Genomic DNA, 14,352 nt, shown 5'->3' with positions numbered 1-14,352 from the left:
CCCTTTCACAAGGCAAAAATCGTAATTTGAATGATGATTCCAGTGAAAAATACGGCTAATGACGAATATTTGGCACGTGTGAAACCAAACTAGAACATGATTAGAATCACGAATGCCAATCAGTCACGATAATAGCAATCATCATTTCAATGATGATTCAAGATTCACGTGTGAAAAGGCCCAAATGTAAACAACATAGCTAATCATATTTCCCTTTTCACTTGACTGCCTTTGTACATTTCAGAAATACCAATCATAGCTCTGCCTTATTAAATATGCATGCCTAAAAAGCTTAACTTAAATATTCTTCATAGGCAATAGGCAATTACTTCCTTTGAGAAAAAAAAATAATGACTGAATATATACAATGCAATTTCTCTTACAATTCTTCTTATATATGATAGGTGTTCGTACTGACGGTATTGACTGTTTTAAGAGCAGAATAGCTAAAAAATGATTACCATGATAACTTTACCGTATAGCTGTTAAACCCACCGATATGGAAGAGGGCACCTCATACGACCCTCTCTACTTTGCCTGGCATTTAAATGAGACGATGATCATTTTGGCATGCATGCAGCGTTGATTCGCATTGACCGCCTGTATGGGACTTCTATTCTGATAAATAATTTTCTTGGATTGTACAAACATTATATTACCGTTCCTTCATTAGAAAAGAAAAGATGATAGAGTCTCTTTTAATCTGGTGGATATGTTGGATGCCCTTTCATTCTGTAGACGGTAAGTATTTTCGATCAATATTGACCATTTTTATCAGGCAACAACTCTTGTGCATAACGTGTCCATATTTTGTTGCCGCATTTTGTATATATCCAATTTAGCCAAATCCATTGCAAAATATATACTTGAATATAACCTTGTTTGTGGATTCAAGATATTGCATGGTCATGTTGGTCGTTGATGATTACGGGGGGGGGGGGGGGTAAGCCATTTTGAAAATGCTTCTTGTTTTTTTTATGTTTTGTATTTTGTTTTTGATATGTGGAGATATTAAGGCAGAGGGAATACCAGTGATTTTTTTTAAGAATGTAATTGTACATATTTGTGTCATTTAAAGTATCTTATTGAACTGAACAGACACTCCTGGATGAAGATTAGCAATATATAATTTATTTTAAAGAATGCATGAATAATTGAATACATGAATAAATAAAAAAATATATATATGAATATATATATATACATGAATAAACAAATTGATAAATATATAAATAAACAAAATCAATTGATTTCTACCACATCTTAAATCCATATTCTCCCTTCCGATGGGCGATATTCTCGCGTAAAAAGCAACCTCATATTTCTACTCGGGAGGTTATAATCTGAATTGAAATACTGGTCTACAAAACGATCCATATTTTCGGATTTGATTATGTTAATGGAATCTAATTTACCCATAAAAAAAACCTTTCTCCTGTTATACTTTGATATAATGTGTGTTCGAACGTCTGCGTAGAATAAAAAAATAACAGTATAAGTAAGAGAAGAGCGTTTTAAAGACCGAGAGAAGGTGTTGTAAACAACGTTATAGAATGGGTGGTAGTACCGACCTGTCAACATGTCAATGCCATTGAGAAGTAGGGGCAATTTTTTTTTTTTGGATCCAATAAGAGCGCAACATGAAATCACTCTATTGGGACAATTCACAGTATTTGAAAAAAGCTATGACTGGCAATATACAGAGCAGTGAAATGACACAGAAAGTCACAACTGTTATGACAGCAATTGCTCACACAATCATGACAATACAGACATGAAAACCTAAAGTCAAACTTCATACTATCCAAGAAAAGAAATGTATCGACATTGGAACAACCGTGTAATGGTCAACTAGATTCAGCTTTGGTCGTCGCTGTCATTTTCGAGTGATCAAAAAAAAAATGATAAGGGGGGGGGGGGTGAATAATGAAGGAAAGTATCGAAAAATGAGGGATGGTCTTATAACTATTAACATGATTAACACGTACCCCGATCGTGAGAAAAAAATATGACTTGATTTTTGAACGGGTTTTTCTTGTCTGTGAAAATAGGCCGACTCCACTCCTTTTATTTTATAACCCTTCATAGATTGATAATCAAGGAGGCTGTCAGGTAGGTATCCATGATAAAATATCAGACCTTTTGTTGTATGATTGGGTGTCCAAACTACGCGGACATTTAAGAAATATTTAGTAGGCTAGAATTCGTCAAGAATAATTCACAAGTTTGTTTAAAAAACAGATAGCTATCAAATTGACGGCAACATAAAGGCATGGTCACATCGCCCAAGCGTTGTTGGAGCTGTCGTCGGGCGGAGAGAAAAAATCATCACCACTCGCTCCCGTTCACCATTTTCGATTTCGATTGGTTTTATTTTGTTTTCGATTTTTGTTTTTGATTTTTTCCCCAATTTTGTGAGCGACCGCTCCAAGAACACTCGGGCGGTGTGACCAGGCCTTTTACTGTTTAATTATTGACGAAAATGTGAAGTAGGTCAACGGGTTTCGCCGTTATTGCGATCTCAAAATTCCATTCCTATCGACGAACATCACGAATGCGCGTTTTGCTGGAAAACCGTTCTGAAAAAGTGTCACCTAACTTCTCGGACCAAAGATCTGTAAAGCCTTTAAACAAAACCTCAAGCTCAAAAGTTAAGATATTTATATCAGATTGACGGGAAAATGCTGTAGAATCGTTCGGTTCCACATTTAACTCACTTTTTGATGATATCTGCTTGTAAAATCATGATGATATCGTAATGCTGTTGAGAAATTCAAATTTCTTGGGAACGGGTGCTGATGGTTGAAAATTTTGCCTATCTATTGTCAATATTTTTCATGAATAGGGCCTGTTACAACCGATAATGTCGCACCAACGCATAATGTCGCAGATTGCAACATTATGATGCAATATGTCTTCTGCTTGTTTTTTTGTTTTTTTTAATTCCAAAAGTAAATTTATTAGTACTGTATAATACATTGCCTTGTGTTTTAACGATCTTTCATCTTTCTAAATGCTTATATATAATCACAGAGCCCTGAGGTAGACCAGCTTTTAATGTTAATATTTTGCATATTTTTATCATGTATCTTGCCATCTGTAACTCGTAACACATTTTCGTATTTTTACCTTGTATTTATTCCCTTTTTCTGTATCTCATAATGTCCTGTTACTATGTTTTTCGTGCATTGTATGTATTTTAATGCTGATCAGGCCACTCTGTATAAATATTCGAGAATAAATAAATAAATAAATAAATTATGCCAACTTAGAGCGTCCGACGCATAATGTCGCAGTCAACGCATAATGTCGTAGTTTTTCTAACGCATAATGTCACATGTCGCAACGCATAATGCCGTAGCAAAGTGTCAACGCATGCATGGGGGGCACGTGCCCCCCCCCCATCGGCTGACCCCCCCCCCCCAAAAAAAAGGGGTGGCATATAATAATGTCACATGTCGCAACGCATAATGTCGCAGCAATAGTTTCTTCAGGACTCGAGCTACAGATAAGATATAAAATATGCTTTCACCAACTAGTGCCCCAAATTGGTTGGACACATAATTACCCTCGTGGTGGTCAAAATTATAATATCCAATATTTTTATTTACAGTGCATGTCCCCTCCCCCTCTCTCCATTTTCTTATCATATTTCATTTCGACACTGAACCTTGATATTGCTCAGTGGACTATGCAATTCCTCATTAATTTAATGCCTGCCTCTACAAAAACGATACGATTCAATTTGAATAATTGATCAGCAATATCACACATCAACTGATTGGATATGTATCGAGTTTCTGTTCTTGTACCAGTGTACCAGATGCTGCCAGGCACAGAACTACAAACGTGTTATGAATGCACATTGGTGAATTTCCATCACTGATCAATATCCCAATTGGTCAGACGCGGATCCAGGGGGGGGGGGTAGAGGGGGCACGTGTCCCCCTTTTGAGAATCAAAATTAAATGTAATGTAAAAGTGCCATTAAAACAGAGGTGTTCCCCCTCTTTTAAAATTGGAAACCTTAATTTGTGGTTGAAAACCTCCTTGGGGGGGGGGGGGGGGGCTTGTCAAAATTTTCCTCCTAAAAATGTGCCCCTCCCCTTTTGCAAAATCCTGTATCCGCCCCTGCCATTGGTTATCCCCACAAATACCAAACTGTCGATGTCAAATACCATGTGGTGATGAATATGATCACACGGGGGGGGGGGGGCACTTCCATTGACATGTGAACGCCATGCATGTCCCCCAAACACGTAAAATGGACCTCTTTTTTCAAGATAGGGCACGTTACGAACGTATTGATGTCAAAAACACTAAAATAATGAAAAGAGGTATATTTTGTAAGAAAAACTTTGTGTTTCCGGTCCAATTTGCGAGGGTATAAAAAGACTAAAATACAAAGGATGTACTTTTTGCCCCAACACTACGTGTTTTGGGTCCGATTGGTACTAAACACAATAAAAGTAAATTAAAGCCGACGTCATCGATCACGTCCGTGAGATAATTCATTATCATTGTAGGCCTACTTGTTTAGGGGGTCAATTCAGGGAATACATTTCAATGGTACCGTTTTTTCCCAGTATTGTTAAGAGTAGGATTTCACACGCCAATACTTCTTAAGGGGTGCATTTTCAGAACATGGAAAATACTTGTTTAGGATGCTTTTCGAAACCTTTAGTAAGGAAGAGCATTGACAAGTAAAGAAAAAAACACACACATACACACAAAAAAAGCAGAAAAAAACCAAAACAGGTTTTCAATCCAAATCCAGAAAGTTATTTTATTCAAATTTCTATTTTTTAGGATACCAACGTGATAGCTGGTGTTGTCTACGGATACACCGCATAATGGTTACTTTAAAGTTAGACTGTATTTGTCTTGTTTTGAAAGTGGTGGCGTAAACAATCCTTTGTACTGGACACCTGTTCCAGAATTTTGTGTTTTGAGCTAGGGTATACACCGTAACCGAACCAGCTGCGAATTCATCCGAATACACGTATCCGGGTGGTTTCGAGAGCATACTGTTCTCCCTCCGAGAATGCGAGAAAATTCGGGAGGGATTCGGGAACATTCGAATCCACCGAAACCATCCGAATCAGGCCGTATTCGGGCAGAATCGGTCCGAATTCATTCGGGAGAATTCGGTTTTGGTGTTACCCTAGCTTTAACAGCATGACAGCATCTGACATGTCTGAAAGTTCTCTTCAAAGTATTTTGTTTGCAACTTTCCCAACATGACCCCCCCCCTTCCTCTGCTTCTTTTCATCCACTTTTTATTTCTCTCCTCAGTTATTGCAGATAATGATCGGATAAGAATGATGAAGATCAAGCTTCATGATGATCTTATATCAAACTACGGACCTACAACCATCCCACCTTACACTGATAATACATCATCTGTCAACGTCAAAATGCGTATGCTTGTCGACCACATCGTACAATTCGTGAGTGTTGCTGTTTTCTTTACAACTAATTAGAAGTTTAGAGGTGTTGTGGCCCAGTGGATCAGGCGCGTAGCCAGGGGGGGCGGTGGGGGCGGTCGCCCCCCCAAAAACGTCCCCAAAAAGAAAAAAAAGAAGGGAAAAAAGAGAGGAGAAAAGAAAAAGGGAAGGGAGGAAAGGGAAGAAAGGTAGCTTTGTGTTTTTTTCTTTTTCTTTTTTTTTCTCAAAAGAGAAACTCCATCACTCTTGCTCTAAATTTATATATGAATTTTTCTTCCGCGCTGCGCGCGGTTAAATGACAATATTGCAATTCTCCATTGTTTCCCCACCCTTTCTCTAACCCTGTTTTTCCACCTCAGGTATATGTGTTTCTTACCGGTTAAAGTTCAAATGTATCCATTAGGGCATGGAATTAGAGTAAGGCTACGCCAAAGTATATGAAGTTATCTTTTTTTAAATTGATGGCGCAACTTCTGGTCGGGTCGGCTCCGGGCGGGTAAAATTTTATATCAATTTCTGCCGCCACCTCCATAAAGTCAACTTCTGCTTTTCAGCTCATTACCAAACAACCATAATTCTGGGGCAAACAGGTTCCTAAAATTCGCGTCGTATCAAATAAAGAAGTACAATATTTTTTTTTATCAAATTCTATTAAACTTCATGTCATTTCCCTTCACATTCATCTCCTGCCCTGTTTTGCGCCCTCAGTTTGAAATTTTGAATGACACTTAAGTTTCTTTATTATTCAAAATGAAGCACTTCAGGATAAGTCAAAGAAATTAGGAATCCTCTTTTTTAATTTAATTTCAATAAATCACAGAAGTTTCAACTTTTTGCGCACTATTTCCTCATAAAGAAGTTCAATAATCTTAATTAGAGCCGATGGTGGTATTAGACGTATCTGCATTATTTTGATGAAACGTCCGCCCTTTGAAATTTCAGAGTTTCATTGCTCTGCGCGGGGCTGAATATCTTTCTCCCGGCATATATACACTTCTTCTCCTCTGTTTTGCGAGTTAAAGATATGCCCTGTCGCTAAATTGTTTGTAATCAAATCTGATCTTTCCAAGGGAAGTATTCAATATATCTTTGAGAAGACCCTTTAGTCGGGACCCTTTTCATGGCAAAAAAACTGATAAACGCTTTAGCTTCCGCGCTTCGCGCGAGGGTATTATTATTTTAATTTCCTCCAATGTATTCCTTTTTTTGTGCGTTCACAATCACTTTTTGAAAACAAATTAAGGTTCAAAATCACAATGAGTCAACTGAATTGGAGCTGAAATAGGCACTAGAGACAAGAGAGACGGCTCCTTTTCATTTTAATTTATGAAACACCAAAAGCTTAACTCCCCCTCCCTGCACCCACCCCCTAGGGAGCGCGCTTCGCGCGCTCTGTAAGTGTTGGCACGCTTTGCGTGCATTTACCGCCCCCTCCAAAATGAAATCCTGGCTACGCGATTGCAGTGGATAGGTCTCCGGACTTTGCACCACAAGGTCCGGGGTTCAAATCCCATCGCATCACTCGTATCCTTTGGCAAGGCATTCATCTGCATTTGCCACTCTTCACCCAGGTGTAGTAAAGGTGTACCCGATGGGGTAGGAAGGAACTCCTTGAATGCTCGCGCCCCCGATCAGGGTAACCGTGCTAAAGCAGGGGTAATAGTATCCAGTGCTTAGAAATATTTGTATTAAGCGCTATACAAATGTTGCATATTATCAATATTATAACTATTATTACCATAAATGATAGATTTACATAATCCGCCAATATTCATGCTTTGAGACGCTGTATATCAAGTGCCCTATAGTGTCATCATTTTACTTCGAAAGTTTTAAGGACGGTAGGCAAGAGAATAATATGGATAAAAAAAATAATAATCGGCAAATATATACACTGTAGCTAGTCGAAAATAAAATTCTGTCACTGAATATTGGTATGTTAAACAACCAAAATAACTCTTTTCAAATCCAAAGGGAAAAGTTTATTCAAATTAATCACAGAAAAACCTAAATTCCATTTCGTTACTTATTTATTGTTTAATCAATTTATTCATTGTCATTAAATAAAAGAAAATGGCAAAAGGAACTAATGGATTCTAAACACAAAGAATGTTGACAACACCACAGACCATTTGCTAGGGATAGCCAAAGGGAAACCTGTGACCTAGAGGAAACTTGTGTCTTTAAAAAGGTTCCCCAACAACGGTCGGTGGTTTATAGATATAAAAGCACGTATAAAAATACACCCCCCCAAAAAAAAATAATAATGAAATAAATGAATAAATCAAAAAAAAACAAAAAAAACACGAAGTGATACATGTATGGGAAACGAGGGAGAATTTGTGGATTTCAATTCATAACGCCATGATAACACGATAATAACGATGGTTTTGATAATCATAACTTCAATTTTCTGTTAGCAAACTAAAGTTTTATGTCTCATTTCGTTGGATATTGTGATTAACAAGATTTTTATTCCATTATTCTTTTTTATCAGGATGAACCCAATCAAGAAGTAACACTCCACTCTGCTATTAAAATGGTAAATATTACAGTTGATTTACACAATGTTCCTCCAAATATGCATATGGCAAGACAGAAATGTGTTTACGAACATGTTTCGTTGTTGAGTAATCACGTGCGACGATGTGAAAGAGTATGCGTGTTCAGTTATGCTGCCGCAAAAAAATGTATATATATATATATATCTATATATATATATATATATATATATATATATACACACACATATATATATATATATATATACATATATATATATATAGAGTCCTTGACGGATGCAGGGGCGGTGTCTATCGACTTTTGTGAGGGGGTGATGTAACGGTTCTAAATTAAATAACAGAGGAAATATATAGAGATACGTCTCATTGATCTCTCCGTTAGAGATATGTGTATTTCTGCATTTTTGTAAATCATTTTTTCATTCTTCTGTCTTCTCTTTTCCCTAGTTAAGAATACTACTACTACTACTACTACTACTACTACTACTACTACTACTACTACTACTACTACTACTACTACTACTACTACTACTACTACTACTACTACTACTACTACTACTACTACTACTACTACTACTACTACTGCTGCTGCTGCTGCTGCTGCTGCTACTGCTATAATATCAATAATGATAAGCATGGGGGTGCGCCCTGACCTTGTAACGCCCCTCCCCAGGCCTGGATGGGTGATAATACGCATTGAAATAGTAGGGGGGACACAATATCAAATGTCCCTACTTTTTGTTTTTTTTATGATGGAGAAAACTACAGCATTCACAAATGAAATAATATTTTGGACTAAATTACTTTACATTTTGGGTGATAAACTTTTTTTTGCTTGTCAAATTTTTCACCCAAGGCCTGGTCCCCCTACCTTTGGCTTGAGGACAGATTTCTGCCCATGGATGACAATCGCACACTCGAAATAATTATTACTTCAGAGATGCACCGAACAAAAGAGGTTATATGTGTAGAAACATCCGTTATTAAAAGCTGCTTGACATATTTACCTTTGAGACTTCCGAACGTGGTACCAGAAAAAACACGCATTTTCGCTACGCTCAATAACGCCCGCGGATGATATATAACCGCATAAATTTGCAATAAATAATTATATTTATTATCATAATTTTCTCCCAAGGGATGCATTCTGGTACCAATATTACCATTCCCTCGCATGCCTCTCTCCCATCTATGCATGCTCTGTTTTTGTTTTAATTGTCCTATTTTAGTTGCTTCGTTGAATGTGTTGAATGGTGATAAAAGGGGACCGACCTAAATGGTCTATAGGTGACAGATTTTGCACATCCTAAACAAGGGATTCCCTTAAGACATACCCTAAACGAGGATACCCCATTTTAACACCAGCAATGTGTGCTGTGTGTATAGTCATTGGAATATTGGTTAAGGTTTGGGATCCGGGGTTTCAATGGTTCGAATTCAATTTCGAATTGGAACTTATCGGGCTTTTTATTCAATGAGGTGGGATAGACAGGGGCGGCGGTCCTGGGGGGGCAGTGCCCCCACTTTTTAAAGCACTATAAAGTGCCCTTTTTATGCAAGAAAAGTGCCCCTCAAGATGACGTTCTGCGCCCTTTCACATGAGATGGACCCGATTTATGTGTTAACGAGTGGCCCTTTGAAACAAGAAAACAATATTTTCATTTGTATGTTATTACTTATTGCTATTACTTTTGAATGAAAAAAAAAACCTTTTTAGAATAATCATACGTGCCATAAGTTTATTGAGTCGTGTGAGTTTGGTAAATAAGCAGTGCTGTACAGATGGGGAGGGGCTCTTGTCCCCCCCCCCTCCTCACAAAAAATCACAACCAAGAAAAAACAGATAAAAAGGAAAAGAAAGAAGGATGAAATATGATATTTTCCAATTCATATGTCAAAATCTGACACAAAATTTAGGTTTCGTTATAAAAATGACAAGAGTTTTGCTCGCTTCTTTTTAATATTACGTGATACGACACATCTAGCCCTCTCAAAATATTATGGTCATTACAACACTGTAGATAAGTCATTTTTTTCTTTGTTCTAAGATGGTGCCATTTTTCGAAAGAAATTGTGCCTTTTTTTCCTTGTGCCCCTTACCGAACTTTCAACTTTGCTCCGGCGGCCCTGGGGATGGATGCGCATCAGAAAGAGAATCTTACGAGACAATCGCACAGAATGGAAAAGAAGAGAGTAAATTATGTGAGTTTAGGGGGAAAGATGGGTGTATAGCGACTAAGAAGAAAGACAATTTTGAAATATTTCGAAATATAATTTCCTGTTGTTGATTAAATCCAGTTACTTCAAATCATTACTATTTGTGTTTCATGACCGTATGCACACTTCATTTCATGATAAATGTTGTTATTGTTGATGGGTTTCAGATATGGCGAGACGATCATCTATCGTGGAATAAAAGTGACTATCCCGATGTTAAATTCCTTGAGGTGGATGTTGGTAAGATTTGGAGTCCAACTGTTACATTGTTGACGAGGTGAGTATCAGTCAATATCCCGTTTCTGTTTTTTTTTCTTCAAGTGGTATTACATTACAAAATATCCATGGATATTTTTTTAATAAACACATAAAAAAGTGATTATGAAATAAGATGATTCAACATGCATTTAAGGCACCTATGTTTGCCTGGCGGGGGCGACATTTTCCGAAAAGTTCACAGGGGCGCCAAAATCTGCACCCCCCCAAAAAAAGAACTTGTACAAAACTCCTACAGATCAATTTGTTCTCAAGCTACCGAATCTAGATTAAAATTCGACACACCAAGAGAAAGGAGAGGAAGATTGAGAAAGAAAAATTGAAAGAAGTTTTTTTAATGAGAAAGTCTGTTGCTCCGGGTAGACGTTGAATGTCCTTTTATTTCATATATCATATTTACAGCAACAGTCCTGATTTCTTAATTCTGAATCATCGTCAAGTGGAAATATCTTCGGACGGAACCGTTTCTTGGCTTTCACCGGCAATCATCACCAGCACCTGTCTGTTCGACGTTACACTGTTTCCCTTCGACGTCCAGAAATGTGTCTTTGAATTCGGACCGTGGGCAAGTCCTCATAACGAAGAGGATCTTGACTTCTTTTTTGAGCGGAACGAGACAACCATCGATCGCTATCGCGAAAACGGCGTATGGGAGATCGTCAAAGACACGGTTCAAAAAGAATACGTCAGCTACAGCTCGCACGAGGAACCCTTTGCCGAGATACATTACCACATCACATTCAGGAGGAAATCAAGGGTCTACGTCTTGGGTATTGTTATCCCGTCCGTCTTACTTTCTTTGTCCACCATGATAATATTTCTGCTGCCTCCAGAGTCTGGAGAGAAGATCTCATTTGGTATCACCAATCTCCTAGCCATGGTCCTCTTCCAGGAAACTGTCCGATCTGCGATGCCACCGACAGGTTCTCCCATCCTAGGTATATACTTTTTTTGAGCTGTTAATAAATATTAGGGAATTTTATAGGTGCCCACGCCATAGGGACCATGGGTTACTGCCCTTTATTCAGGAAATTTGTGAAAATTGTTTAAAAAGGGACGAAAAAAAATAATAAACATGAGTCATTAGGAACAATGCTATTTCACTGATATTTCATTTAGAAAAAAATGAGTGACCTTTATTCGTCTTTCCCCGCCTATCAACATGATCAACATACCTGGTGCCATCCACCGATTCTTGATGTCGTTTATTGCAATTCTTGGTTCCGATAACGTGAAGCACGACGATGGTAGGTCATGAAACTTGTAATAAGTCATCAGAACACAATATAATCAATTTTTTTAATGACCATTTTACAGTTCATTCAAAACTTTCTGTCATTAACAAACTTTACCAGGTTGATACTAATATGATCATAGTTAATTAACATTGTTTGTTTTGTTTTCTTTCAGCTAATTACATCTGTGTGATGGTGATTATCGCCTGTACATCGATTATAATCGAAGCGATTGTCTTGAGGATGTACAACGTTGGCAATGCCAGAGACCTACCAAGATGGGTTGAACGTGCGTTCCTTCGAAAATCTCAGACAGTATCAACAACAGATCCAGTACCCATACGGAATGGATCTTTCGTTATCCACCCTGATGATGAGCACGGAAAGCAGCTTCGCCATTGCGATGACAAACATCAAAGTTCTAACACCGACAATAGAATGGAAAATGCAGAATTATGGAAGATGGTGGCATTATCACTCGAGACGAAAGCAGCACTCGTAACATTTTGTGGGATTGCGGGGAATATTGCCTTCACTGCTCTACATGTAACCATACTACACGTTACTAAAATTGATTAAGCCCATCCTAATTGGCAAGTTTAAAATTAATATAATTAGCTGAAATCAATATTTTTAGTTGTAGATTTCATAATAGATTTAAAAATTTTGTGTGGTATCACCAGCTCCCTCATTTGCACACCCCTTTCACACTTTAAATTGTGTGGACTTAAAGGACAAGTCCAACCCAACAAAGACTTGATTTTAGTGAAAAGAGAACAATTCAACAAGCATAACACTGGAAATTTCATCAAAATCGGATGGAAAGTAGATAGTTATGACATTTTAAAGTTTCGCTTCATTTCACAAAACAGTTATACACAGTATAAAAAAAATGTATACAACGCTGTTTACTATATGAACCTTACAGTAATTGTTTAAATCTTTAGCAACAAAGTTTAATTTTCAATATCTAACCTTCAATAAATTAAACATGATTGTTTAAACGGTTAAACAAATACTGTGAGGTTCATATAGTAAACAGCGTTGTATAAAACAGCATTTTTACTGTGTATGCACATCTCAGTCGGTATGCAAATGAGGGAAGTGATCATGACTTACTATTTCTTTTGTATTTTATCATATGAACTATGAAATATTTTGATTTTCTCGTCATTGTCATGTGAAATGGAGTTTCATTCCTCCCTGAACACGTGGAATTCCATTATTTTAACATTTGTGCTTCAGGCAAGGAGGTCCTAATCATCAAATTCGTAAGAATTGAAATATTGTATAATTTAAACAATGAAAAACAAAAGAAATAGTGAGTGACTTCATCGGCTCTCTCATTTGGATGTAACTAGCTCATTCATATAACTATTTTGTTAAAAATATTAAAGCGAAACTTTGAAAATGTCATAACTTTCTTATTTTACATCTGGTTTTGATGAAATTTTCAGCATTGTGCTTGTCTGATTTTTCTCTATTGATTCAAATCAACATTTTTCTGAGGTGGACTTGACTTTTAAAATACATTGACATGAACTGTAGTTGGGCGCCAATCGAGATCTTACTTTAATTCAAATTCCAAATATTTATTCTAAAAAAAATGAAATCCAAATTCGATTGGTCCTGAACGAGTCCATCTGGGTTCATTTCACATCGATGCAGTTAAAAAGTTGAACGATACTGCTTCGTGAACATGGTGAAAATAATCTATAAAATTCTATAATTCTGCATCCGATTTATATGAAATTCTTAGTGTTATTCTAATGTTATTATACACCTTTTTTGTCTCAATCATATCAATATTTTGGATGGATTTTGACCGGCTCATTTAAAAAATAAATAGGCATTTATGAAGAATACACTTGATAGGATCAAATATGCGCAAATATTCACTACTGAATGATATGTAAAATGGTAGAGTAATTGAATTGGTACTAATTCTTCCGCCAGTAAAAAAAAATAGTTCCAAAGTGGTGATATATCTTTCCAATTTGAAAAAAAAGTTCAGTAGGCAGGAAGGTAACCTCCCTAGAATCAGTGTTAGATTGTCAGTCATATTCATTCATTTTTGTCAATCAGCAATATCAAATTTAACAATTGAGAATGGGTTGGCTCGAATGAATGTGACGTCAATGGTGGAATAGTGCACTATTCCATCATTGACGTCATGGAATAGCAAATTTTCTTCAGTGGGCGTTTCATTTTCAACATCATCGCAAAATAGTGAGAATATGTTTGGTCACATGATGCTATTTAAACCAATCAGCATACATGATTTCACGTAGGATATAAAGCTAACTACAGTCAAGAATGTGAAAAAAAATTAGCATACACTGTGAAAAAATTGGGCAATATTTTACCCAATATTTTGCCCAACGTTGGGCCGATAGTCAACCCTACCAACTACTGGGCAATATTTTACCCAACGTTGTTGGGGCATTAATGTGCCCAACTGTTGGGTAATATTTTGAACTACATTTTGGGGGACATTAATTTGCCCAACTTTTTAATAAAGTTATTAACCCAACATCTGGGCAAGGCCTACACTCACTTCGTGTACCTGGTCCGTGTCGATCCGGAGACCTTATCCGAAAGTGCTTTGCATGCACAATAACGCTGCATACAAGTGCAAGTGCATATCTCAAGTGA

General features: G+C 37.1%; 1 protein-coding gene across 1 annotated transcript; it reads left to right on the top strand.

Annotated features, from left to right (window-relative positions):
- The first annotated feature begins 616 nt into the window (after window positions 1-616).
- LOC121426554 (neuronal acetylcholine receptor subunit alpha-7-like) lies at window positions 617-12,501 on the top strand. Its single transcript, XM_041622901.1, has 6 exons — window positions 617-741; window positions 5,296-5,450; window positions 7,945-7,989; window positions 10,354-10,463; window positions 10,865-11,400; window positions 11,873-12,501. The coding sequence occupies exons 1-6, from the start codon at window positions 684-686 to the stop codon at window positions 12,274-12,276; spliced, it is 1,308 nt and encodes a 435-aa protein (XP_041478835.1). The 5' UTR covers window positions 617-683; the 3' UTR covers window positions 12,277-12,501.
- The last annotated feature ends 1,851 nt before the right edge of the window (window positions 12,502-14,352 follow it).

The sequence above is a fragment of the Lytechinus variegatus genome, chromosome 13, assembly GCF_018143015.1.
Source record: "Lytechinus variegatus isolate NC3 chromosome 13, Lvar_3.0, whole genome shotgun sequence".
Lineage (NCBI taxonomy): Eukaryota > Metazoa > Echinodermata > Echinoidea > Temnopleuroida > Toxopneustidae > Lytechinus > Lytechinus variegatus.
The sequence above is the reverse complement of the archived record's forward strand: the minus strand, read 5'-3'. Positions and strand labels throughout refer to the sequence as shown.

Excerpts from the sequence above, each read along its gene's own strand:
- LOC121426554 (XM_041622901.1), top strand. The coding sequence starts at position 684 with ATGATAGAGTCTCTTTTAATCTGGTGGATATGTTGGATGCCCTTTCAT. Across the intron at positions 5,451-7,944 it reads TCGACCACATCGTACAATTC|GATGAACCCAATCAAGAAGT; the intron begins GTGAGTGTTGCT and ends CTTTTTTATCAG. Across the intron at positions 10,464-10,864 it reads ACTGTTACATTGTTGACGAG|CAACAGTCCTGATTTCTTAA; the intron begins GTGAGTATCAGT and ends TCATATTTACAG.